Source organism: Cheilinus undulatus, linkage group 16 (genome assembly GCF_018320785.1).
Source record: "Cheilinus undulatus linkage group 16, ASM1832078v1, whole genome shotgun sequence".
NCBI lineage: Eukaryota > Metazoa > Chordata > Actinopteri > Labriformes > Labridae > Cheilinus > Cheilinus undulatus.
In genome coordinates, this window is record NC_054880.1 from 16097657 (window position 1) to 16121819 (window position 24163).

Here is a 24163-nt window from a genome sequence, read left to right on the forward strand (position 1 = left end):
TGCTAACATACGAACATTTGAATTGCTAATAGGTTAGCTCAGCTTAGCTTGTTGGTCCCATTTTTTTCAATGACATATGTCTCAAAATTTGCCTCATTCCTGGCAAGTTAGCTTTTTCAATAGCCATCCCCATAGCTAAAGGTAGTTTTTATCACTCTTAAAGAAGTGCACTTATTTGCTAGGAAACTAGGAGGCATTGTCTGTACATTTTTTGTATATAGACATCTTTCATTTACACAGATGGAAACGAGAGGTTAACGAATGAAACCCTAATAGTCAGAAACAGATTTATTTTAGGGATGTTTGCTGTTAAGCGGTTAAACAAATCATTTTTTATATAAATAAGGTGCTACACAGAGCCTAAAGGAATACATTGTAATCTGGTTTGCTGAGTGTGGCGAACATTAGCGTGCAAGCAGCACCAGCCTTGGTCCTCCTTGAAGGTTAGCACTATAATTGTGCTGGTTATGTGTCTATATGCAAGTTTGACCTGATATATCCTACATGCAACCATAGCTCCATTCCAAAACCATGCTGCTCCTTTGAGATGCCATCTTTTCACTGTTTGCTTACATCTAGGCAGCAGAGCAAACTGGCTGCAGGTAGTTGATGGATAGAGGCCAAGCTAAAGGCAGGGCGCTGTGTGACTGTCTGAGCACAACATTTGACAGGCTTGATGGCCAACGTATAAACATATCAAACATTTATTAGCCCCTCGTTTCATTTAGCACAGCTACATTCAAACTCGTTATTTAATTATCCGGTTTTAAGTCAAACCTTTTTATATAAAATGTATTACATTGTTGTGTTTGGCATTCACAGCTGTTGCTTATACGTTCTGTGGAGGCTCAATACACACTATAAATGACAGAATCAGTTACATATGATAGGTCCAGATTGTGTTTTTATACTGAGTAGTTACTTTAGTAAAAGCTTGAAAGGAAATACTGCCATAGTTCGTGCTTCCAGAAAATGGGATACAAGTATTTTGCTTGGCCTAAACCTCATGGGAGTTCTCTGCGTGACCTTGGCTACCACACAAGTGAGGCCATCAAAGAAGGATATCCTCCAAGAATTCATGAAAGCAGTTTTTAATAAGGTTTTATTAAAACAAATCTCAGTACTGTAGGTTCAAAGAGTGGCTTCTGACTGTGTTTTTGATCTGACAGTGCTGGGCTATTCTTAAGGCTAGCCTTTCCCAAACTTATATAATTGTACAACACAGCAGCACACAAACAAGGCCTAAAATGTTGCTGGTGACCTAACAGAACCTCACTCATAAATCTGTCACTGTCAAACAGAGGGATGTGCTTCTTGGTCTGGTTTACCAACTGAAGTACAAATGGTTCTTGATGTTTATTTAAAATGACATGTCTGCAGTGGTTCTGTAGGCATGTGGTGTGTGTACAGATGAATCTCTGTCACACTCACGTCCGTATCTGCATTTATGTCTGTGTATGACGCTGTTTGACGCACACGAGTCTGTGTTTGAATGAAATGACCTTGAGCTTAACTGATGTCTGTAAAGGATCAAATGGGATGTTTCTTCTGTGGATACAGAAAGTCATGAGGTGAAGCTGGATCAGGAAAAAGGCTCTTGAATTTTCTCAGTGATTGTCAAACAGGCTGACTACAGAGTGCTGCAGGGATAACTTATGTGGGCTGTACCATTACAACTTTCTGGGATTCATTGATAAAATGCTACTGATTTTTTTTCATTGGGTTTCAGATTTTCTCCTGAAAATGAAACATTTTCAAGTTCAAGTTCTTCCCTGACCAAAGAGTTTGAACTATCATCTGGCTTTAACGATAAGAATTGTGTATTGATATAATGATATTTTCCTAACAAGCTTGCCTGTTATGTAATTTACTCCGCAGTGGCAGCTAATGCCTACAGTAGCGTGTATTTTGCTGCTCTTATTGGCCTGTAACCAGTCAGAATAACTTACACCCAGTTTATACAATATATAAACAGGGATTTCTTTCAGTTTTGGACATTTTGAACAAGTGGTAATTCTTAAGCCTTCTGTGGACGCAGCCCAATGCACAGTTTCATGTTGCAACAAAATATATAGATCTCTCTGTCTTTCTAGAAAAAATCCTGCTGTCTCTAGCATGCAGCTGCTGCCTGCTGTGCTCTGCGCTCTGAAGCGGGTCCTTTTGTTGTTACTAGGCCCTTGGCCCGCCTTGTCCTTCTGTTCGGGGGCTGTTAAGTGTGCCGCGCCCAAGCACGGAACGATCGCACTCACACTGGCCAAACGTACCGGACTTTAGGCTCAAAAAGGCCCGGGCACGGTACGGATGGCCTAGTGTGAGTGCGCCCTTAGTGAACAAAAAGCATTGCTTCATTTATACCCGTCATGCTTTGCTGGGACCGATAGGAGTTGTGGATTGCTTTAAAGATAAGCATTATTTTAAGGGAAACTTTTTAAGTTATCAATCAGCTCTTCTTTTGGTATAACTTTGCCTTTTTTATCTATTTAAACAATAAAAATGAAAGAAAAAAAAGTCTCAAACAGGAGCTGGCTCCCATTGCTGACCAGAGGGGCCGGCTGTGAGAGCCAGCTCCAATGACATCCTGATTGCCTCATCACTTGTACTCTTTAAGTGAGTTGTCTTTTGAATTTTGAGGGAGAAAAGTTGTTAAAAATGCTGCCTTTTGAATTCCCAAGATTTATTTTTCATGCAAACTATAAACAGGGCCTCAAATTTGGAGCTGGTCTCAAGTGAATACTAAAGGGACTTTAGTTTTTCTGGATTGGCTTCATTTTCAGTACTTGAGGTTGCTGCTAGAGTCATTTCCATGTTAAAAAGCATACATGGCCACATTTTCTTCCTTGAAGAAAGTTGCTTTGCCCTTGGTATCAAACAAGCTGCTCTCCAAAGGACAGTCTAATAAAATCTCTTCTTGAGGTCCCTAAAGAGGCTGTTCTGGACCTTTTAACCAAATGATCTTGACCACTTTGCTGAGCTGTCATATAAGTGTGAATGTTCACATTTCCATCCCTCACTATGAGGACTTTTTGTTCATATTGGCTTCAAAGTTGAATTTCAAAGCTCATTCGTATTCTTGGAAAAGGCAATGACCAATAAAAAAAAACACCCCAAAGTCATTTTTATAGTAATACTACTTTATATGTAACATTTAAGCCAACAAAGCAGATGTGGGAGTGGAGGAAAATCACACTGCAAAGATGCTGTAGTTTCATCATCACTGTACCTTCTGTACAAAGACTAAAGGTTGGCACTGTGAGGCTCTCTGTGTTAGGTGGAGATAACTTTGATCTTTAGTAGGGCGGATGTTGCAGTTGAAATTCCAGTTTAATGTGCAAATCTGTTTGGCTTTCCTGTCTGAACATTATGATTCTACTTTAGTTTGACCCGCTTTGATTATTTGATCCATCCCTGCCTTTGACTGTGTTTATACACAGATCTTATGCACTTCAGCCTAAATGATGCAAAAATAAACAGAAACCTGGGTACATGAAAGGCCAGGGATAGCACATACAGAGTGCTGTGTCCTCCACGCCCATCCAAATCACTCTCCTCTTTCCTCGTGCCATATTTACAAAAATGGAGCGAGCAAACATACACATTTACTTAAGTAAAGTTTATTTAGAAGTCTGGTAAAAGCAGAGCCCTGATCCTAGGGCGGGTTCTGGAAAAGAGATGAGATTTGTAAGTCACAATACAGTGACACATGTACAATATGACAAGATACTTGTCCACATTAATGATAACATCCTGATAAAGCTTTGAAATACGATCACATGATGCTACATTAACTGATACAATAAAGAATATAAAACGTCTCGGGACAGGACAATTTCACAGCTAGTGGATGCAGATTTCTCCACTTGACACATTACATCTTTTAACATCTTATCACTGCTTCCCAACATAATCCTGCCGTTGTCTTCTTCTTCTTTCCCACAGTCAGCTCTTACTTTGGCTGTTAACTTGCCTTACTGAGGATCATAGTGATGGGTTGTTCATGAACGAGCTGGTTCAAAGAGCTGGATCTCTTATGTGAACCATAAGAGCCATTCTATATTGTTATTATCATTACTATTATTATTATTGTTGTTGTTGTTGTTGTTGTTATTATTTGTGTCTGTGTGCTATTTGATTGATTCGTAGGGATGAACTTTTTTCCACTCTCTACTACAGGCATATGATGCATTAGGAAGATCTGCTTGATGATTTAACATTAATGTTTTATATCAGGTGTTTCAGCCAGGGATCAGATTTCATCTGACCTGCAAGGCGTTTTGGGTAGACTTTACATGTAAAAAAAATAAATTAAAAAAATAAACAAAAAACATGAAATTTTCATCAATTTAAAAAAAAAAGTGAGCACAGTTGGGGTAAATACCTGTCCAAATATCAATCATTTGTCATGACTGGTACCCAAAGAAAAAGCTGTTTCAAGGGCGAAAGAGCCAGCTCTTTTAGCTTAGCTGAGCCAATTGACTTGGATCACTGAAAAGAGCCCTAATTCCCATCACTTGAGGATTGGGCCTGCCCACAGCATCGACTGGGCCCCCAAAAAAAACAGTGAATGTTTTTTTTTATTTTTTTCAGATTGGAGAAAAATAGTTTTAAAGGTGACTCTTAAACATCCAATTTTATGGCACTTTCAAAGAAGAGTGCAACCAATCTTAGATTCACAAGACCAGAGGTGTAATTTGCGAAGTACAAATACTTCTTTACCTTACTTAAGTAGAAATTTTGGGTATCTATACTTTACTGGAGTAACTATTTTTCAGACGACTTTTTACTTCTACTCCTTACATTTTCACGCAATTATTTGTACTTTCTATTCCTTACATTTTAAACATAACCTCGTTACTCCTATTTCATTTCAGCTTGTTTTCATTCTGGCCTGTCATCGTTCAAAAAAACACAAAAAACCCCTCAAAACACCTATCCAGATAAATCGCGCCATCTGAATAGAGTGAATTTAATTGTGGTTGGATGAGAGGTTTAAACATAATACCATTCCGACACCCTATTGGTTTGTACGCGATCCATCGCACCTGTGCACGACACAAATCACGTCACACTCCAGCAAGGAAATAGCAGACGTATGTAGCCTAGTTCGAAGATGTCCGTGGCAGAGACTCAAGAGAACTCGAGCGAAATGTCCCAACCAAGCACCAGCGAGGAGGCGGCTGAAACAGGTGCATCCCAAATTTTTCAACATTAACATTTTAATGTAACATTATAGTCATTATGGCCTTTAGAAAAATGTTTTTGGGGAGGTGGGGTAGTGCACTATAGGCCCCTGTGACACAGCCTAAGCTGCTGTCCTTAATGGCATTTTTTCCCCCTTATATTACTTTTATTTGTAAACTTTAAGTAGTTTTGAAACCAGTACTTTTACACTTTTACTTGAGTTAAAAGCTTGGGTTGATACTTCAACTTCTACAGAAGTTTTTTAAAACCCTAGTATCTATACTTCTGAGTAATAAATGTGAATACTTTTGACATCTCTGCACAAGACCATCCTGCACAGCCCAGACTAATATGTACAGCTTTTTCCAACACTGCAGCACCAAAGTGACACAGTAGATTCAAATTATTATGAAAGCTTAAACAGTTACACACTCTTAAACAGTTACGTATCAGCCTAGACCCTGGTCAGGCTCCTGCACCTCATCTTCCTTCTCATCTCTTGTTGTTTAGATTGAGTGTCGCTTTGGCATCACCCTGGGGAAATTTAGACCCACGTAGACTCACTCTCCCTCCACCATCTATACATCACCACACTTTAAAGCGCCTCACACAGTCTACTGTTTTGATTTATAGCTGAGTTCGTGTTCGCCACTAGCAAAAGTAACAGTGGGAGAGTAGAAAAGACTCCTAAGTAACATAATCCATACGTGGCGCGATAGCGTCAGTCTGTCTTTGGGGATAGAGGCAAAGCAAAGCAGAGACTGTAGGGGAAAAAAAGCCGGGAGAGCAAAACACAAGGAGATAGAAAGATATAGAGAGCGGCAAGCGAGAGAAACCGTAACGCCGTGTGGTGATAGTAACCCAGGACGACTACAGCGATGGTTTATAAACTCTGGAGTCCTTGCTTAATGGGATGTTAGTATGAAAGATAAACACCAATGTGATGTTGAAGGAAACAGCCTCTGTCATTAAACACCCATTCATTTTAATTAGAAGAGACACCCAGTTTGAGAGATAGCAGTGCTGGCACATGAGCTGGAACACTGAGGCCTTTTTTTTCTTCTGTCTTTGGGGTTTAACATACAACAGTCATGGCTGAGCTTACAACAACATGTCTTAATGCATCTATTTTTACTGCTTTCTGGCAGAGGATTCCCCCACTGTGATGAGTAGAGGGCACAGAGGAATGCTATCTCAAATATTTGGATGTAAACGCCTCCTTCATGGGATGCAGGGTTTGCAGGATCCACGTGTGCCTCAGTGAAAGGGGCATACTGACATTGCTAAAAAGCCATCTTTAGGGACATTTCAGCCTTTTGCGTCCTCATGTTGGACTACTACAGACCTCTGGATGAACAAGCAGGTCTGAGTTTGTTTGTTTGGTTTTTGTTACGCATTCCCATGTCTTGGGTGAATGCAAGTACTTCCTCTCCCATACAGCCAGATACGCGTAATTAATTGGTAATTTTCAGGCTCGTTTTGACATTAGAGAGCAGGATTGTAACTGGAGGACTTTTAAAAATACACACTCATGCTCAAGCTTCACTTAACTGTATTTATTTTTCATTTAACATAGAAGGAAACCACTTGACATTTGGATTATTGTATCTACTTGAGGTATTGGTTGAACATGAAAGACATCTATAAGTACACAGTTTGAGCAAGGACAGTCTGCAATGGGGTCACACGGGGTTGTTATTATTCTAGCGTGGAACCATTCCATTTAAGGTACTCCTTTAAGCTAAAGTAGGGAAGTCTTATGGGGCTTTTCCATTACACAGTGCGGCTCGGCTTGACTCAGCTCGACTCAGCACGGCAGCCCAGCGCAGCAGGGGGTTTGCTTTTCCACCACAGCCGAGCTACCCGTCTGAGGGAGTGTCTAGAGCTGATGACAGTGTTCTGAGGTTGGCACACTTAAAAAAAAAAAATTCTTCCAAAGTACTTGGGAAGTTTGCATTAAAGATAAAATCCAGCCATCTCACTTGAATGCCTGTTTCAGACTAGCAGCACGCTTTGCTGGCACATCACAGCTTTAATAGCAGTTGCACATGTGCTGGATGTTTGTCGAATCTCCCTGCTGTCAAAGCCCTGTCTTTCTTCATATATTTTACCTCAATAAAGCCCCTTACAAGTGACTTGATTCAGTGTACAGTGGGGTCGTGCCAGAAAATTTCAAAATAGTCACAAAAAAATGAAAGCTGTTTCTCCAAAGAAATGCTAAACTGTGCTTTTACTTTGGAACGTACAAACCAGAGGTGTACTCATTATCTTTCGTCAGATAGACAAACAGATAGACAAACAGACGCATCTTAGCTTGTGACCTTCAGCAGGCAAACGTGGCTCTTTTTTTTTTTAGCTATAATTCTGCCTGTTTTGGCTGATGACTGTGCGTGGAATATCAGGCGAGCCCTCTGTTCCCTAGATTCTCATTTTTCATTGCCATTGTTCATATCGTCACCTCAGAATATTTAGTGATGACTACTAAAAAATACAATTCTCACACTAAAAATTACAATATAAAGTTAATAAATTTGCATTTGACATGCAAGCTGGTCTCAAAACAGCTCTAGGTCTTAGCTTAGCTAATGCTACTCTAGCTAACGGAGGTTTCACTGACTAAAGACTAATCACCGTGTAAACAAACTTTAAAGGCCTGTTTTTAAGAGCTTATAAAATGAAATATTGCATTCAGTTTTGTCTTTAAGGACAGGAAAGTTCAAGATCTACTACAAATTTCAAATAATTCCCTGTCTACATTTTTTTACCGCTTTCGTGTGTCTCTCTACAGAAATTGCAGAAGAGCTTCCACATGAAAAGAGTGACTTGAGTTACATGTGATACTACTGGAGTCTGCTCCTGTCTAGACCAGCTCTGAAAATTAATTTCCGGAACGAATTTTGATCATAAAAGCAAGCAAGTACCCACTGCGTAGCGATGTCTATAAAAGAAAAGCAAACATTTCTGTTGGATGTGCTCACATCTGCTCCAGACTGCTACAAAAGTTCAAGGCAGAACATTTTGGTCTCAAAGTTCATTCCTCTTATAACTTGTGTCAACTTCATTTTGATCCATTTTTGACTCTTCAGATGACTGGACTTCTATCGTCTATAGTACAGACAACAGCCTGATTCCTCTTCAGTGAATGCTGTAGTTAATCACTGGAGGAATTTCTGGTAGACATAACACTGTCAAACTCTTGATTTAAAAATCCTCAGATGGTCAAAGCTCCACTTGTGTTCAGTGCTGTAGAGAGATTTTTCAATGTGATGGCATGTTTGTCTCAATATAAAAAAGAAAATGAAACATTTGCAATTGAGGGAAAAAAGTTATAAAACAGAAATGTTGTTTACTTTAAAAGGAACTACAAAAACACTTTAATCTTATTCTGAGAGCATCATTTCTGGATATATGATATCATCAAAAAGTAAATGGATCTCAAATTTGACTCAGCTAGAGCCAAACTTCTCTCAAATTGTATTTCAAAATCATGATAGAGCGCTGCATTCTCAACAGCTGAGTCACACTTTCTAGGAAATGAGCTTTGTTATTTCACGGTGGTTTACTATGTTGCACTTGGTGTTAGAATGCCGGTTAAACAGCTCATTAGCTTTTTGGAAATTTTACACATGAAAATTGTTTTATCTTTGCATGCCCCATTCTGATTTCTCAATTTGTGGTTTATTTAACTACTTGACACTTAATGATGATTTATAAGGCTTAAAACCCTGCAAAACCTTGAGATAACAATTATGCCTAACCGGGTTTATGTAGCATGGCTTTACGCTTTAAAGGTCAGATATTTTACCCCTTTAAGATAAGTTTATATTGGTCTCAGAGGTCCCCAAAACATGCCTGTGAAGTTTGTTGCTGAAAAAACACTCCAGTATTGGATTTTTGCATGTCTAAAACCCCCTCTGTTTCAGCCCTGCTCAGAAGGAGCTGTTTCTGTGTCTGTGGCTTTAAATGTTACTGAGCTGTCCCACTCCGCCCCTGACCACACCCTTCTCAGGAAATGGTTGTGGCTTAATGGATGTAGCTCTCCTGATCCTCCTCTCAGCTGGATCAGGCTGATCAGCATTAGCTACAAATGCTGTGGCGTATTGCATGGAAAATTGTTGTTCAGTTCTCTATGTGCACTGCATCTGTCCCTGCCAAATAAACCAAAAAACAAAGGAGTAAACTGTCCTAATCTTTAATCTACCTTCAAGAAGGTCTTCATCCAAACAGGAAGTCATTTACCCTCTTTAGCAATGTGAGCTTTAGCAAACATAGCTAAAGACTAATGTAGCTATGCAAGCTACGTAACTACCATTAGCCTTGTAGCTACTATAGTAGCCTTCATGAGTTTTAGCAATATAGTTCCATTGTCGATGTAGTTTATGCAGCTAAAGGAGCTACGTAAGCTACATCTGCTAAGTTAAAATGTTTTAATGGTTGACAAGCTTTCTTCCTGTGAGCAGTCTTTTTACTTTAATTAGGTTTTGCAAGTCAGGTTTTTAACTTTTAAAAAGTGTTTTATCTGATCCGTTACCTTAAGCCTTACCCTAACCTAACCAAAAGTTTAATCCGATTTTGTTTTGAAAGTTTTAGCATGTATTTCTATGACAGATGTGGTGTGTCATTCAAATGGTCTGGTAGGAGGGGTGTCTGAGAGGTACAGCCTGCCGCCAGTCCCAGCTCGTTTTTTCTTTTGCCTTTTTAGTGCTGCTAAGGTTACATTGTATGCTGATAATTCAATACACTATCACTCAAAGTTTTATGAAAATGCAAAGCCTGAACTTTGATGGCAGTAAGGTTTACAAGATCAGTACATTTCAGTGAATGTGTATTTCTTTTAATGTGTTAGACAATAAATATATCATAGGGTCCTTGAAGTGAACCCAACATTTGTTTGGTGTATGTAGTTAGGTTGTGAGCTAAACAATTCTAGCAAACTCAAACCAGATAAACAATCTTTAATCAGTTCCTTTCACTCTGGTGTTTGCTATTTTTGGTAAGGTTAAAGTAAAAACCATTTCCTTCTTATCTTGTTACATGCAGAAATGCCCTCCCACACACTCTGGTTCAAGAAATAGAAAAGTCAGAAATTTCTCTCCAACTAAACCATGGAGTGTTTTTGTAAGAAAACTATGTTGTGATTGTAAAATAGCTGTTTATGGTAGAAGAAACCCCCCTTTTAATTTCAAGTCCTGCTTTATTTATGTATTGTTTACTTCTCTTTTTGGAATTTGTGTCTCCGCTGGCTGTATTCTGTCTGTTTTGAGCCTCTGTGACAAGAAAAAATGTGGCAGCAATTAAGGCTGCTGGTCATTTGAGTTGTTACTCATTAAATCTTGACTGGGTGTCAGACAGAGAGCCTTCTAAATGGCATTTTTTTTTATCATGTAACTTGCTGGAAAGTGACAAGACCGTCGATATGTTTACATGGAAGCAGAAAAAGTCAACTTATTGTAATTATCAGACTAAAGCTGGACTTTTATTTGTCTAGTTAAATTGCCCAATGGAGCTATTATCATTGCTGTGCTTTACTATCTATATAGCTTGGTTAAAACCTTTCGAAGCCCTCATAGAGTGAATTATAGGTTCAGGTTTCAAAGAGTAGGCGTCAAATTCATCTTCCATTGTAGGTGGGCGATAAGAACATACAACTGTATTAGCTGGTGTTGGTCCTGAGGCTATTTAAACACCAGTAGGTGCTGATATGGGGGGATGGGTCATGGTGGGTAACAGCCCCCCATGTGCTGGTCCATTAAAGTGAACAGAAATGGATCCAAGCCTGAGCGTAAGGGATGCATCCCAGAAGCCAGACTTCCAGAGAGATAAGGGGAGATCTAACAGAGCTCCAGGAGTAAGTGTTTTATACAGCCCGGACCGACCATTTTCTAATTCTAACAGTACTACTGCTGCTGTTTAGGCAAAGATCAGGTCCCCCTTTTGGAGTGGCTGAAAGGGAAATGTCAGACAAGTGGTAAACATCCTGGGTAATCTGTAACAATGATAGCAGGGAGTGTCATGTTGAAGAATTAGCCTGCTCCTGGCTTGCAGGTATCCATAGTAGAAGTTCTTAGCAGTTCATTTAGTTGTTCACTTGTTTGTTGTGATCTAGATAGCCCAAAGCATTTTGTCTGGTGATTATTAGTTAATTTTACCTCATAAACTATCTAAAAGCACCAGTCTGCACACACTCCATTGTGTTTATGTGTGCAGTTAAAGGTAGAAAAGCAGCATCGTTAGTGAAATCACAGGAAGTCCATATACTGTGCTACATTACCACCTTTAAAACCTTTATGTCCTTGTGTAAAGTGACACTTAGGGCTTCATAAACTTGAGTTTATGTGACTCTCAGTCAGCAAACAGTGATTTTGTCCAACCACAGGCTTGATTTAGTATTTCTAAGAGTAGAGGCAAGTACTGTGGAATGTGGATTAAAACAGATAAAACAGATTTAGAGTCCTTCTGATGAAAGTAGAACATTTTTAGTGTTTTCAAGGACAGAGAAGAGAATGACACACTCTGTGAGGTTGAATTTTTAGCATTTGACAGTGAAAATGCTGAACAAAGTCGTAACTAAACCTTTGACTTATGGTTGCTGATTTTAGCAAATTAAGTTATTGCTAAATAAGTAGCACTGCCTTCATGCCTCAGTTTCTCTTATCCTACTGTCATTTATTTTTTTATTTTTTTTTTTAATGATTTATTTTTGGGCAGAGACATGCAGTAAGGGGCCTCAGGCCAGATTCGAACCCAGGCCACCCACATACATGGGGAGCGCCTTTAACCACTAGGCCACCTGCTCCCCATCATACCGTCATTTACTGTTATTTCACAAGTAGGGAAAAGTGATCAATAAGGGCAGGGAATGCGTTTAGAGCATGTGGTTGAAAAACTGGGTTATAAGCTGCAAATACATGGGAAAGTGTGGAATAACAACACTCCAAGTCATGTTGTAAAATAGCATTCATAGACAAAAAGCCTAATTTGGTCTCATGTGGTTTATGGTTGCTTCTATGAGAAAACTTACAGTAAATATTGCTCAATAAGTATCATTGCTGACATTACTCAGTTTTCTTTGGTATATGTTTCATGCAGCAGACTATCACAAGAGGTTAACAAGTGGGAAATTAATGTTAAATAGGTGGGGAATAAGTTTCCAAATAAATGGCCACTAAGTGGAAGATAAGTTTCACATGGTTTGCAAGTAACTAAGGAATAAGTGGTTAATAAGTGGCAAATAAATGGGGAATAAGTGGTAATAACGTTGGATAAAAATTATTCATAAGTTGGGAATGAGTGGTTGATAAATGGATAAAAATGAAAGTTTTAAATAAGTGGCACAGGAGTGCTAAAAAAAAACATCAAAAAATGTTATCAGTGTGGAATAAGTGGTTTAAAAAGTCGGGAATATGTTATAAAGAATTCAACTTCATTAAGTTGTAAAAAAGCAAATGAGAAGTGAACTAGAAAAGCACTCGCAGACGGTGATCTGGATTACTTCCAAAATCTAATCACTTCTTCCTTATGCCATTTCTGACATTTCCTGAAAATTTCATCAAAATCTGTCCATAACTTGAGTTATGTTGCTAACAAACTAACTAACTAACAAATCCTGCTGATTGCATAACCTCCTTGGCGGAGGTAAATATTCAGGAGTAAGTTGTGAAAAAACTGGCAAGGATGTGGTAAAATATGTGGGTGAAAAGTGCTATATAAGTGAGGAATTACTGTGGCAAATTTGTGGGAAGAGAATTTTGTAAATAAGTGGGGAATAGATTTTAAAAATAAGTGGGATGTAAGCGAGAAATAAAGTGAAGATAAGCTGTGAATAAATGAGAATTACACTGTAAATTTGTAGTAAATATAAAATTGTGGAAACTGTTAAATACATGTAATTAGATGTCATAAATGTTCAATAAATGGGGAAAAGATGGGAGTTAGACATAAATAAGTTGAAAACAGGAAGAATTTTTAAAGAAGTCAAAATTAAGTTGGGAATTAGTGGTAATTAAGTGGGGAATAATTGGAAAATGAGTTGTAAATAAGACTTAAATATGTAGGAATTACGTTCTTAATACATGGTAAAAAGAGCTATAAACAAATAGCATATAAGAGGGGGATAATTTGTAAATAGCAGGAGAGAAAGTTTGGGGAATAAGTTAACTCAGAAATAAGTGTGGAATATGTGATTTTTACGGTGGAACTGTCAAATTAGTGGGGAATAAGTTGTAAATAAATTAATCCTAAATAAGCTGTTTTTAACGATTTTGTGTCATTGTCTTCAAAAGCTTGTGTAACATAAACCCTATAGTGTACACTCACACCTTTTCTCAGGACAACCTAGGCTTTAAGAATATGTGTGCTGCAGTAGTGTCAATGGAATTTTTAAAAAAGTTATGGGACTATAACGTTTATTGCTTCTGCTTATAATGCTTCTCAAAGCAGAAGCAATAATATAGTTCCTGTCTGCAGTGACACAGAGGGTCAAATCACAGGCTCTCTGTCTCTTTATGTCTTTTCATTGGCTATTCCGGCCATTTTCTGCATGAAAAAATATGGTTGCTAATGCTAAGCTAGCGCTAGAAATGATCAAAAATTGATTAAATTATATTAACCAAAACAAAGACATTCAGGTTCAGAGTGACTGGTGTGGGCCACATCACAGACTCTCTGTTTCTCTTTCTGTCCATTTTGGGCTATTCAGGCCTTCTCCTCCATGATCTAAGGGCAAAGACGTGCTCAAAGTATGATGCGACAGAATGGCCTGGTATCGGATGACCCAGCACAGCGCAATGCACTGTGGAATTCAAAATGAAGGATAGCATTAGCAAGCTATAATTTCAGCAAAAATGATCAAAAAAATCAATTAAAGAAAAAACGACACAAGTTCCAGGCTCGTAAGAAAAGCCTTCATAAGGGATATGGAGGCATGGATAGTGTCATTAGAATGGCACAACTGATGGCTTCCAGAGTAAAGAAAAAGGTTATTTAACTTTAAATAAGCTGTGGCTCTCCTTGCCATATATGACAACGTTAGTCTCTAAGGGTTTAAAATAAGTGGAGAATTAGATGCACATAAGAGGGAATAAGTAGTACATAAGTAGGGTAAATTTATGGTAAATAAGTAAGGAATAAGTGGTAAATAAAGGGATTTTAATTAGTCAATTTGTGTTGAATACATGAGAAATAAGTGGTAAACTAGTGAAGGATAAGTTGTACATGTCAAATACTGGAGGTGGGAAATATGTGTGGTTCAGTTTCTGTTGTTATGCCTGTCATTGAGCATTATTTTTACAATTAAATATAAGTCTACTTTAAGTATTAAAGTCCCGCTTGAGAGATAAGGTTCACAGACCACATGTCTTACATAGTTTAAGACAGAATTTTTTAATTTTTAATTACTAGGATTTTAAGAAACCTCTCAAACTTTGACAAATACACCTCACCACTTAGGGTGACCCCCATATTTTTGGTTTGACCCCAAGTTGGTGGGCTTCATGTAGAAGCTTACCGAGCCATAAAGCCTTTAAGCCAACTTCACTGGTCTGAAACCTGTTTCTTGTCAATTTTCTATTCCTGAGAAGATTTTACAAGCGTCAGGCAAAGTTACCACTTGCTTTTAAAATATTATTTGCTATTCAGCTCCACCTGTTGATGAAAAGCTTGGAAAATGGGCCATGATGTAAATGGTTTGATGTTTAAGTCATACTATTGGGATAATGCCCAAAAACCAGTCACCAGAACCTTTGTGTTCTTACAATGCACTCATTTTTCAGCATTCCAATCCCATTCCCTATGGGCACAAATTAGCATTTAACTTCTGGCAACAAAAAAGTATTTGTTTTTATTGCTGACAATAGTAAGCCTTGGTAGTCACGGCCTGGAAAGCACTGCATTTAACTGGAGTCGAGGTTAGAAACCATCCAAATAACCCGACACCCACATAGGCCTATTTTACTGCTTCCCGAGTGGTGATTTTACATGATTGGGCGTGTTTGTGTAATCTTGTTTCTCCTTGGTACTTTCCATTTATGACCCCCATCAGATCCAGCCATGAGTCAGCCACATTCCCTTAGAGATGGACCATGGGTTAAAGCTTTCTACAGAGATCTGTACCTTTTCTCTCAAGGTGACTTCTACCGCCTTCAAACAGTGGACACGATGATCTCAGAGAAGAGTTGCTCTACTGTAAAGCTGCTGCTGTAAGATGTCCAAATCAGTGAATTTTGAAGCTTTCATCAAATGCCTCAAAGGGTCTAAAACAGGCCACAAAATCCACGGGGTTCAGATATTTTATATTCCTACATGGACTGAAACACATTCATTTTGTATGGTTCATTATCAGGCAGAATAATCCATCATTACTCCAGCTCTTTGGAGTCCAGGCTTACTGTTTTCTTTCCAATTCTTGGGGCCAGACCATTGGAGGTTGTGTGGAAAGTGACACTTATATCAGCATTATGTAGTTCACAGTCAGGGGAAGGTATATTATGCCTGAATTCTTGCCTGTTAAAATGATACATTTTACTTTGATACTGTTGCCAAGAAAGGATATTGCTTTGAAAAATTATTTTGACTTGGCTTAGAAAATCTTTTTTCTCTTGCAGAGCAAAGATATCCATCTCTGTTGTGACTGTTTTATTATCTATAAAGCAGGATTGATTGAAATTTAACTATTCATCTTTCCTTTACCAAAGAAGGAATATTGTTTTTCTTGAATTGCAGTTTAATTCAGTTCTATAAATATCTAAAATATGAGCTTAAGGGATTTTATTTTGCCAAGTGGAAGGGTTTTCTAAAACTATAAGGATACTAGATACTATGTATATTAGATGTGGCATTGTCTAGTATGTTGCTGTTGTCCAGATGGATGTAAAATAAACTAATATGGTCAGCGTATTTGGCCACAGGTCCATTACACCAACAGGGACTGAGATGACATTGTATTCAAATACATGCACTTTAATATGGAGTTGGTCCCCCAGCCTCCACTCTTCTTGAAAGGCTTTCCACAAGATTTTGGTGTGTTTTTGTTGGATTTTTTGCCCATTCATTCAGTGGAGCCTTAATGAGGTCAGGCACTGATGTTGGATGAGAAGGCCTGACTTGCAATCTCTGTCCTAGATCATCCCAAGGGTGCTCGATGGGGTTAAGGTCAGGGCTCTGTGCTGGCCAGCCAAGTTCTTCCACAACAAACTCATCAAACCATGTCTTTATGGTATTTGTTTTGCACCCTGGGGCAGTCATGTTGGAATATTAAAAGGGTCTTTTCCAAACTGTTGCCACAAAATTGGAAGCACAGTATTGTCCAAACTGTCTTGGCATATGAGGCCTGCATGCAGCTGCTCAGCCATGGAAGCCCATTGCCATAGCTTTGTGCTTACATTAATGCCAGGGGAAGTTCAGAACTCTTCAGCAGGCCGCTGGTGACTGTTACCCACCATGCGCCTTGGCAGTCGTTGACCCACTCTGTGATTTTGCATGGTCTTCTGTTTCATGGCTGAGTTGCTGTTGTTCCTGAATGCTTCCATTTTCAAATAATATCCTTTAAAGTTGACTGTCAAAGAGCAGAGAGGAAATTTAACTAGCCATCTTATTGCAAAGGTGGCATCCATCACAGTACCATGCTTGAAGTCGCTGAACCCCTCACAAAGATGCATTTTATATCACAAATATTTGCAAAGAGAGACTGCATGGCTAGGTGCTTGATTTTATACACCTGGTGTAACGGATCTGATTGAAATACTTGAATTCAATAATAAGAGGTGTAGCCAAACACTTTAGTCCATATCGCATACTGTGGATTAGGGATGCATGGATACCAAACACAGCATTGGGTATCAGTGTCAATACTAAGCCTAAGTACTCATTAAACATAGCAGATACTGTCCTCTGTATCACTGTAAAGCATGTTAGCCTCTCACTTAGGCCTATCAGACTGGCAGGGCTCCGTGCCTGTTCCGGTTCCTGAACCCAGATTTGAACCGGCCGGCGCGTTCAAACTGGGAAAAAATTGGTTCTGAACCTGAAAAGTTGGTTCTCAGCCAGAACCAAAAATAGTTGGTTCTTTCTTGGGAACCGTCACATCATCAGTGGGTGTATGTTGTTGGGGAGACAAAATGCTATGTTGTGATCTGGGCAGCGACAGAATTCCAGGTGAAGCTGGAGAGTAGTACAAGGAAGAGCACGTTATATGCTGATCTTGCGGAAGAGATGGCAAAGGCTGGATTCACCTGAAAACCAGACCAAATAATTGATTTACTCAAGAAACTGAAGAAGGAATACCGGGACTGCATGAAAGACTTGGGCAAAAGTGGAGCAGGACTTGGTAATACATGTTCATCGTGTCCTCCCACTTTGGTTCTCCTTAAACTGGTGTGAACATGGTCTGGTTTGCCAGAAAGTACCAAGGTTCTGAGACTCCAGAACCAGAACCGTGTGCGTCTGAAAACACCCACTATGGGAGTATGCAATCAAAGTTGATGCCATGTCTGCAGTTTGGTGATGCTTTAACACTTTTTTTGGAAATTGCATTTCATAATTTATCTTAAGGATCAAGTGAACTGGCTGAAACCCAACATGCAGTTGGAGATTGTACCGTAAGAGAAACCCCAAATATATCTTAAATCAAATACCATGCCTTTAATTCAATCTTGAAATTTTTCAAGGCAGTTTTCCGCCTAAATACTCTGACCCTCTATTTGTAACTTTTTGTCTCTTGGTTTAAGCATGCCTTAAAAACACCAGCGTTACTGTCGTTTTGTCTGGATTGTCTGTGGGGAAAAATGCCTGTGTGTCAAGCTAACAAGATAATGACAGCAATCTACCCCTAAAGGGCGAGGGGAGTGTGTACTGAGAGTTTGCTGTCACCAACTAAATCGTCTGTTACTCATAATTTTCTGCCACTGTCTGGTTCCAGAGTCTGTGACTCAGGACACCAACACATGATGTTGAGCTCTTTGACACTAATTTGTTTTGGCTGATCTTTTACTGAAACAGAGCAGTTATAGTCCATTGATGAGCCAAAGCTAAACGCAGATGATTCTTCCAAGAGCATAAAGAGCTCTCTACTGAGGGATTATTGAATCATCTCAGTGTTCAGACTGGAAACAACCAGATACAAAGAGCTTGCAATCCAGTGAGGTCAGATTTGTTTATAAAACGTACGCATGATTATGACAGTAACCAGATGCTCTTAAAGGAAAACGTCTCTAGGCAAGTGGATGGCGGGATTTAACACTTCACAGGTAGGACAGAGGGAGCAAGGTGTAAGACACCAACCTTAGCCTCCTACGTTTACATTTAAGTTTAAAGGAAATTAAAGAACACGCAGATGTATCTAATCAAACCCTCAGTAGTTTTGTTTGTAGATAAGGATGAAAGAGTTCTTTTCAGACACGCCTCAGTGAATATCTGTTCATCTCTGCCTCTCCCATCCCAACTTAACCACCTACATCTGTCCCTGTCTATATTAAATAAACCCATTCTTCATGTGAATGCCACTCAAATGACAGGAAAATGTGGCATTTTTTTCAAGTTTACAATGGAAACCAATTTCCACATGTCTAAAATTACATGGTCATGTATGCTGATTGAAGTACAATATTAGAAGTCATGCAATGTATTGGATTTTTGATGATATCTGATTTGCTGGTATTTCCGAACTCATTTTAGCCAGTACCTTCTCTCATTAAGAACATCAAGTCTCTCCTGTACTAGAATTGACCTGTTATTCAAATCAGTTATCCCAATTAAACAGCAGGTTTAAAGGGTAGTTCTTGGACACAATCGCAAAAGAAGACACAAAAGATCCTGATTTTACTTAGCTGAGTTAACCCAATAATGGATAAAGCCAAGGGGAATGCCCTTTATGTCAATGGTTTTTGAATTAAGGGGAAAAACAAACCACATGGTAAGACTGGACAGTGAAATTTTGTTAAAGAGCTGCAATAACTTAAAAAGCCAATGTATTGGCGCGCAGATGGTCAAGTGCTTTAAGGTGCACAATGTACGTGGGCAGCCAGGGTTCAAATCTGGCCTGTGGCCCTTTACCACATGTCTCTCCACACTCTCATCCCCGTTTCCAAATCTATCCACTGTCCTCCTTTATCCAACAAAGGCATGAAAAGGCCCAAAAATAAATCTTTAAAAATCTAAAGTATTGCAGGTCTATTGTTTTGAGTAGATAGAATACATTTTTTAGTTTTGAATAAACACTACTCAGCCACACTTTTGCACCATGAGTGAAGTTACCCACACAGTTAGACTCCCGCCTGTGGAGGGGTGGCTTAAGTGTACCATATATGGCAGGGTTCATCAAGTACATTTGCACAAGGGCCAGATTTAGTCGTGACAGAGACTCTGGAGACTCTCTCCAATAAACAAAACTCTGATAAATATTTTGGTCTGATTGAAATATTATTGTATTGGTATTTGTATTTTCTTTCAAATCCCAGAGAATGGGGCCCTCCCTGTTATTCAGCACCAATTTTAACTCATCTTTGACACTTTTTAACCCCTTTTCACCACTTCATCTGGCCATTTCTACAATTTCTTTCCACTCTTAACCCATTTTGAGAATCTTTGCCTCTTTTAAACCAAGTTTTGCCACTTTTCACCCATTTTGCCACTCTTCAACCCCTTTTCATTACTTGGCCAGGAAATGTTTTGCAATATTTTGTCACCTTTAACACATTTTTGATGCCTTTTGACCCTTTTTGCCTCTCTAGCCCAATTCTTGCCATTCTTTTACCTCTTTTTAACTCTTTTCCTTGATGTTTTATCCCCTTTGCGCCACTCTTTTATCCATTTTTGTAACTTTTCATCTCTTTTCCTCCTGTTAACGCCTTTTTATTATTTTTTTAAACTAGTTTTGCCACTTTTAACCCATTTTTGATCATTTTTTACCCCTTTTTCCTCTTTTACCATTTTAACCTAATTTCTGTCCCTTTGTGCCACTGTCTTAACTCCTTTTCCCCACTTCATCTGGCCATTTTTGCAACATTTACACAAATCTTAACCCATTTTTTAAAATATATCTTTAAAATATTTACTTATAATGGTTGACAGTGGATTTTTTTTTGTAAAAACAGATCAAATTTTTGAATTATTCTCAATCTCTCAAACAGTTCAATTTAACAGTTGCAGAGATTTAAAGCCAAAAGACACTCTTAAAACCACAACATCTTCTTTTGCTCCTTTTCTGAATTTAATGGTCTTCTGGGGGCCGCACAGGAAGCTTTGGGGGGCCTGATATGGCCCTCGGGCCGCCAGTTGATGATCAGTGATATATGGTATGCTGAACACAGTGAAAACTACTTCTTGGTTGAAAGTGCACCTGTAAATTATAGTTTCTTATTATTACAAAAGTAAGCCGACCTTAGGTGGCATTAATGATAAAAAAAAAAAAAAAAAAAAAGTGCGTGAAACAAAAAACACTTCAACATTTTGTTTTGAGTTGGATTTAAAGATAATTAAAAATGTAGGAAAGTTTCTACAGCGTAGTTTACCTTAACCCTTTATAAATTGTGGTATTAGATTGTGCTGTAGCTTTTTAGATCTTGCTGATGCATTCTGGGAAATTTTCCCTAGTTATGTTGGCTATGTAGCCCTTGTACTTCACTTTTCCTTCCACTGCAACAAGAAGTGTGATACCACCCCTAGAAGGAAAGCGCATAACGTTGGTATAAGGCTAAGTGGTAGGGGCAGGAGGTGAATTTGGATTAAGCCTTAAAAGTTTAAAATCTGGCCAAGTGGACCAGAGTAAACAGAGCTAACTAGTTTCAGCAACCTCTGTTTACTTAAGCTGTACATAGGATGATCTGATTTACAGCAGAATCTCTCATATCTTTATCTTTGATATCATCTCCCTTACCCCTAACTCTCTTACCCCTTTCCAACCCTAGCACGGCTACTGCAGATGGCTGTTAATAGTGTTGTAGTACTCAAGAGCGGTCTTGGTCTTGACACCGGTCTCAAGACCACATTTTGAATGTCTTGGTCTTGTCTCAGACTCGAGAGCATTTTTACTTGGTCTTGTCTCGGTCTCGGACTGGCCCAACTTGGGGTTTTTCATCAAGACTTGTCGAGACAGCACTGATCTGCTATACTTCGACTTCATTAATGTGATATTAAGGAGAAGCACTTGCTAAATAACAAATGGCAAAACCTGCAAAAACTCAGGCATCAGTCCATCTTATTTCTAGTCAGAAATACCTCTGAGCACTCACTTTAGGCCTCATTCACCTCATGTGCTTTGAAAAAGTTGCAGACACCTTGTTTTTATCTGTCAAATGTATTAAAAAGGAAACTAAAATTAAAGGGAGAATGCTCTTTAACAGTTCAACCTTGTCATGTTTTTTTTAGATTGATTTTTATAGTCTTGGTCTTGTCTCGATCTTGGCCTGATTGGTCTTGACTTGGTCTCTATCCCATCAAATTCTTGGTCTTGTGGTCTTGAGTACAACACTAGCTGTCAACATGAGTCTGGTTCTACTCAAGATTTCTGCCCCTTAAAGGGAAGGGCTTTCTCACCCCTGGAATGGGGCTAAATACTGCCAGTGCTTAACTGTTGGTGCTGGTCTTTATAACACTAAGTTACATCAGAGAGTATGGTCTCTGTCCTCTTAGTTAAGAGTCTTGGTGCTGTACAAACAAAGGCTGATTGGTTGATCTCTTATCTCTAGCATTGTTTTGAATTGCTGTTTTCATCATGAGTAAAATTAATTTCCGTAACTTTTGTGTACAGATTGAGAACTACATCAAAGAGAGCATGAAGACCGAGATGGCTCAACTGCAGCAGAGCGCCGTCCACAACCACACAGCAGCGATGTTGGAAATGGGCACCAACCTTCTTTCTCAAACTGCTGCTCAGACGCGCAAGCTAACTGACGTGGAGACCCAGGTAACACCTCATTAAACATCTAAAATGTTAATGTAGCTCAGTCCGCCTTTGTGTCTTTGTCTTTCTGTAGCACGCTCACACTGAAAGGATCCATCTTTTGGTCCATTAACCAAACTATTCCCCCTCCAGCTCCCCCTAAAAGGTTAGGTAGAACTTGCCAAGGACAACACGGATGCTATATAAACGCCTGTCCCCTATTTGAGTCATTTGGCTGGGCTCCCTTTCAGCGTTTATTTAGCATAGTTTGAGTTAGAGGTGATGGAAAGTTGTGAAGTAGGCGGTGGGTAATTTTTGCTAAAGTGCTAAAAAAAGATATCTGTTTGCAAAATTGGAAAAAAGATCATCATAGCAGAGATTAATATCTGCTAAGTATCAACATGTGCTGGGTGAGCACTTGACAAAATGAAAACAAAGTTGATGGTTTATGTATGTTGTATTACTTCCTCTTTGAGTTTTTAAAAGTAGCTTTTTGTTTTTAGTTTCCTCTTCAGGACTTTTGTGCACATGTGAATGATATCAGCTCCAATCACTTATTCTAATGTAAAGACATAACATCCTTTTACTAATTTTGTTCTCTTTTGTTATTCTTTGTAACCATGGTAGGTTCTGAATCAAACATCCCGGCTTGAGATCCAGCTGTTGGAAAATTCTCTCTCCACTAACAAGCTGGAGAAAGAGTTAATGGTCCAGACCAATGAGATCAGCAAGCTGCATGACAAGAACAGGTAAACAGCAAACACTTCCAGCAAACAAAAGCCACAAAAACTCTGGACAGTAAGGAGAAAATGGGACGAAAAAAAGACTGAATGAAAAAAAGATGATCTACTCGGTGCAGAAAACTGTTCTCACTAGAAGTGCTGCTTATCTCTGGGGGACTGTGTAAACAAAACCAAAGCTTCCTACCAGCTCTCATTGACTACCATGTCCAGTTTCCAAAACAATATTTAGCTCTGTATACACCACTGTAGTAGGAAGCTTGTGTTTTCTGTGATGTTTAGTAAACCAGTCTAAAATGCATGAAGCTTTTCTTTCAAAGTTGGACCATTATGCCTAGCTTGCAAAATCAGCCAATTACAATGTGGCTTTTGGTTACATTTTCATGTCTCCAAAACTTGTCCTTTACTCTGATTGTTCCAGTGAGATTGCATTAGATGATGTATTGTCTGATAGGGCTTGGCCCAGCATTTATCGCAGGATCAACCGGGACTTCATACAATCACTTTAAAAATGAAAACTATCTGAAAGCATAATCTGCCCTGTTTCCGATTTCTAGGATAATTTTGAGACCACTGGAGAATGATTTCTGCTGACAATTTACCTAATCTTGGTAATTTTGACAAAATTCCATCTTGCATGTATCACTCATAGTTTCCATTCACCTAAGGGGGAATAACATAAGTAGCTAATGAATTTGATGTCAGCTTATATCATATTCCAGGCAGTAGACTGAATAGTGGTGAAGTATATTAACAGAAGGGTTAGCTCACCTTTCTGGCTTCAGCATTCCAGCTGTGGTCAGAGCTCACAGGGGAGACTTATGGGTCTTCTCAAGGTCCGAATCTTTTGCCAGCTTCATGGCTAACTCCTTCTGCAGAAAGTAGCAAGCAGAGAGTCATTGGAGTTTTTAAGGAGTTGGAGAATTCATTATTTGTGCACACAGAGCTCAAACTGTACACATAAAGAGCATGCTCTTTCTGCTCTTTCTCTTCTCCGGTCCCTGAACATCAACACTGTAACTCAAACACTCCATCGACTGAACACCACTCATAGTAGTACACGATGTGATCTGATATGATACAATAAAAGTGGAATAACACAATTATACATGAAAACAATTGGACATGATACAGTATGTTGCATGACAACACCATAAATTGTATGCAATATGATACGATATGAACCGATACTATACGATAAAAGTCAGTTAGCATCATACAACATAAAAATGACTGGATATAATACAGGATAATACATGTCAATTCCATACGATTGGATGCAATCCGAACCGATTTAATATGATACCATATGATATGATACTTTCCAGTAAAAGTTGTGTGAGACCAACAATGTAAAAACAATTGGATACAA

General features: G+C 38.9%; 1 protein-coding gene across 2 annotated transcripts in view; it reads left to right on the forward strand.

Moving 5' to 3' along the window:
* The window catches only part of angpt1 (angiopoietin 1), a 103400-nt gene that overhangs the window by 17204 nt on the left and 62033 nt on the right, over positions 1-24163 (forward strand). For both annotated transcript variants that reach the window (XM_041809591.1, XM_041809592.1), the window contains exons 2-3: positions 21920-22075; positions 22679-22800. In XM_041809591.1, coding sequence (XP_041665525.1) covers positions 21920-22075; positions 22679-22800 — 278 coding nt within the window. The remainder of the gene's footprint in view (positions 1-21919; positions 22076-22678; positions 22801-24163) is intronic.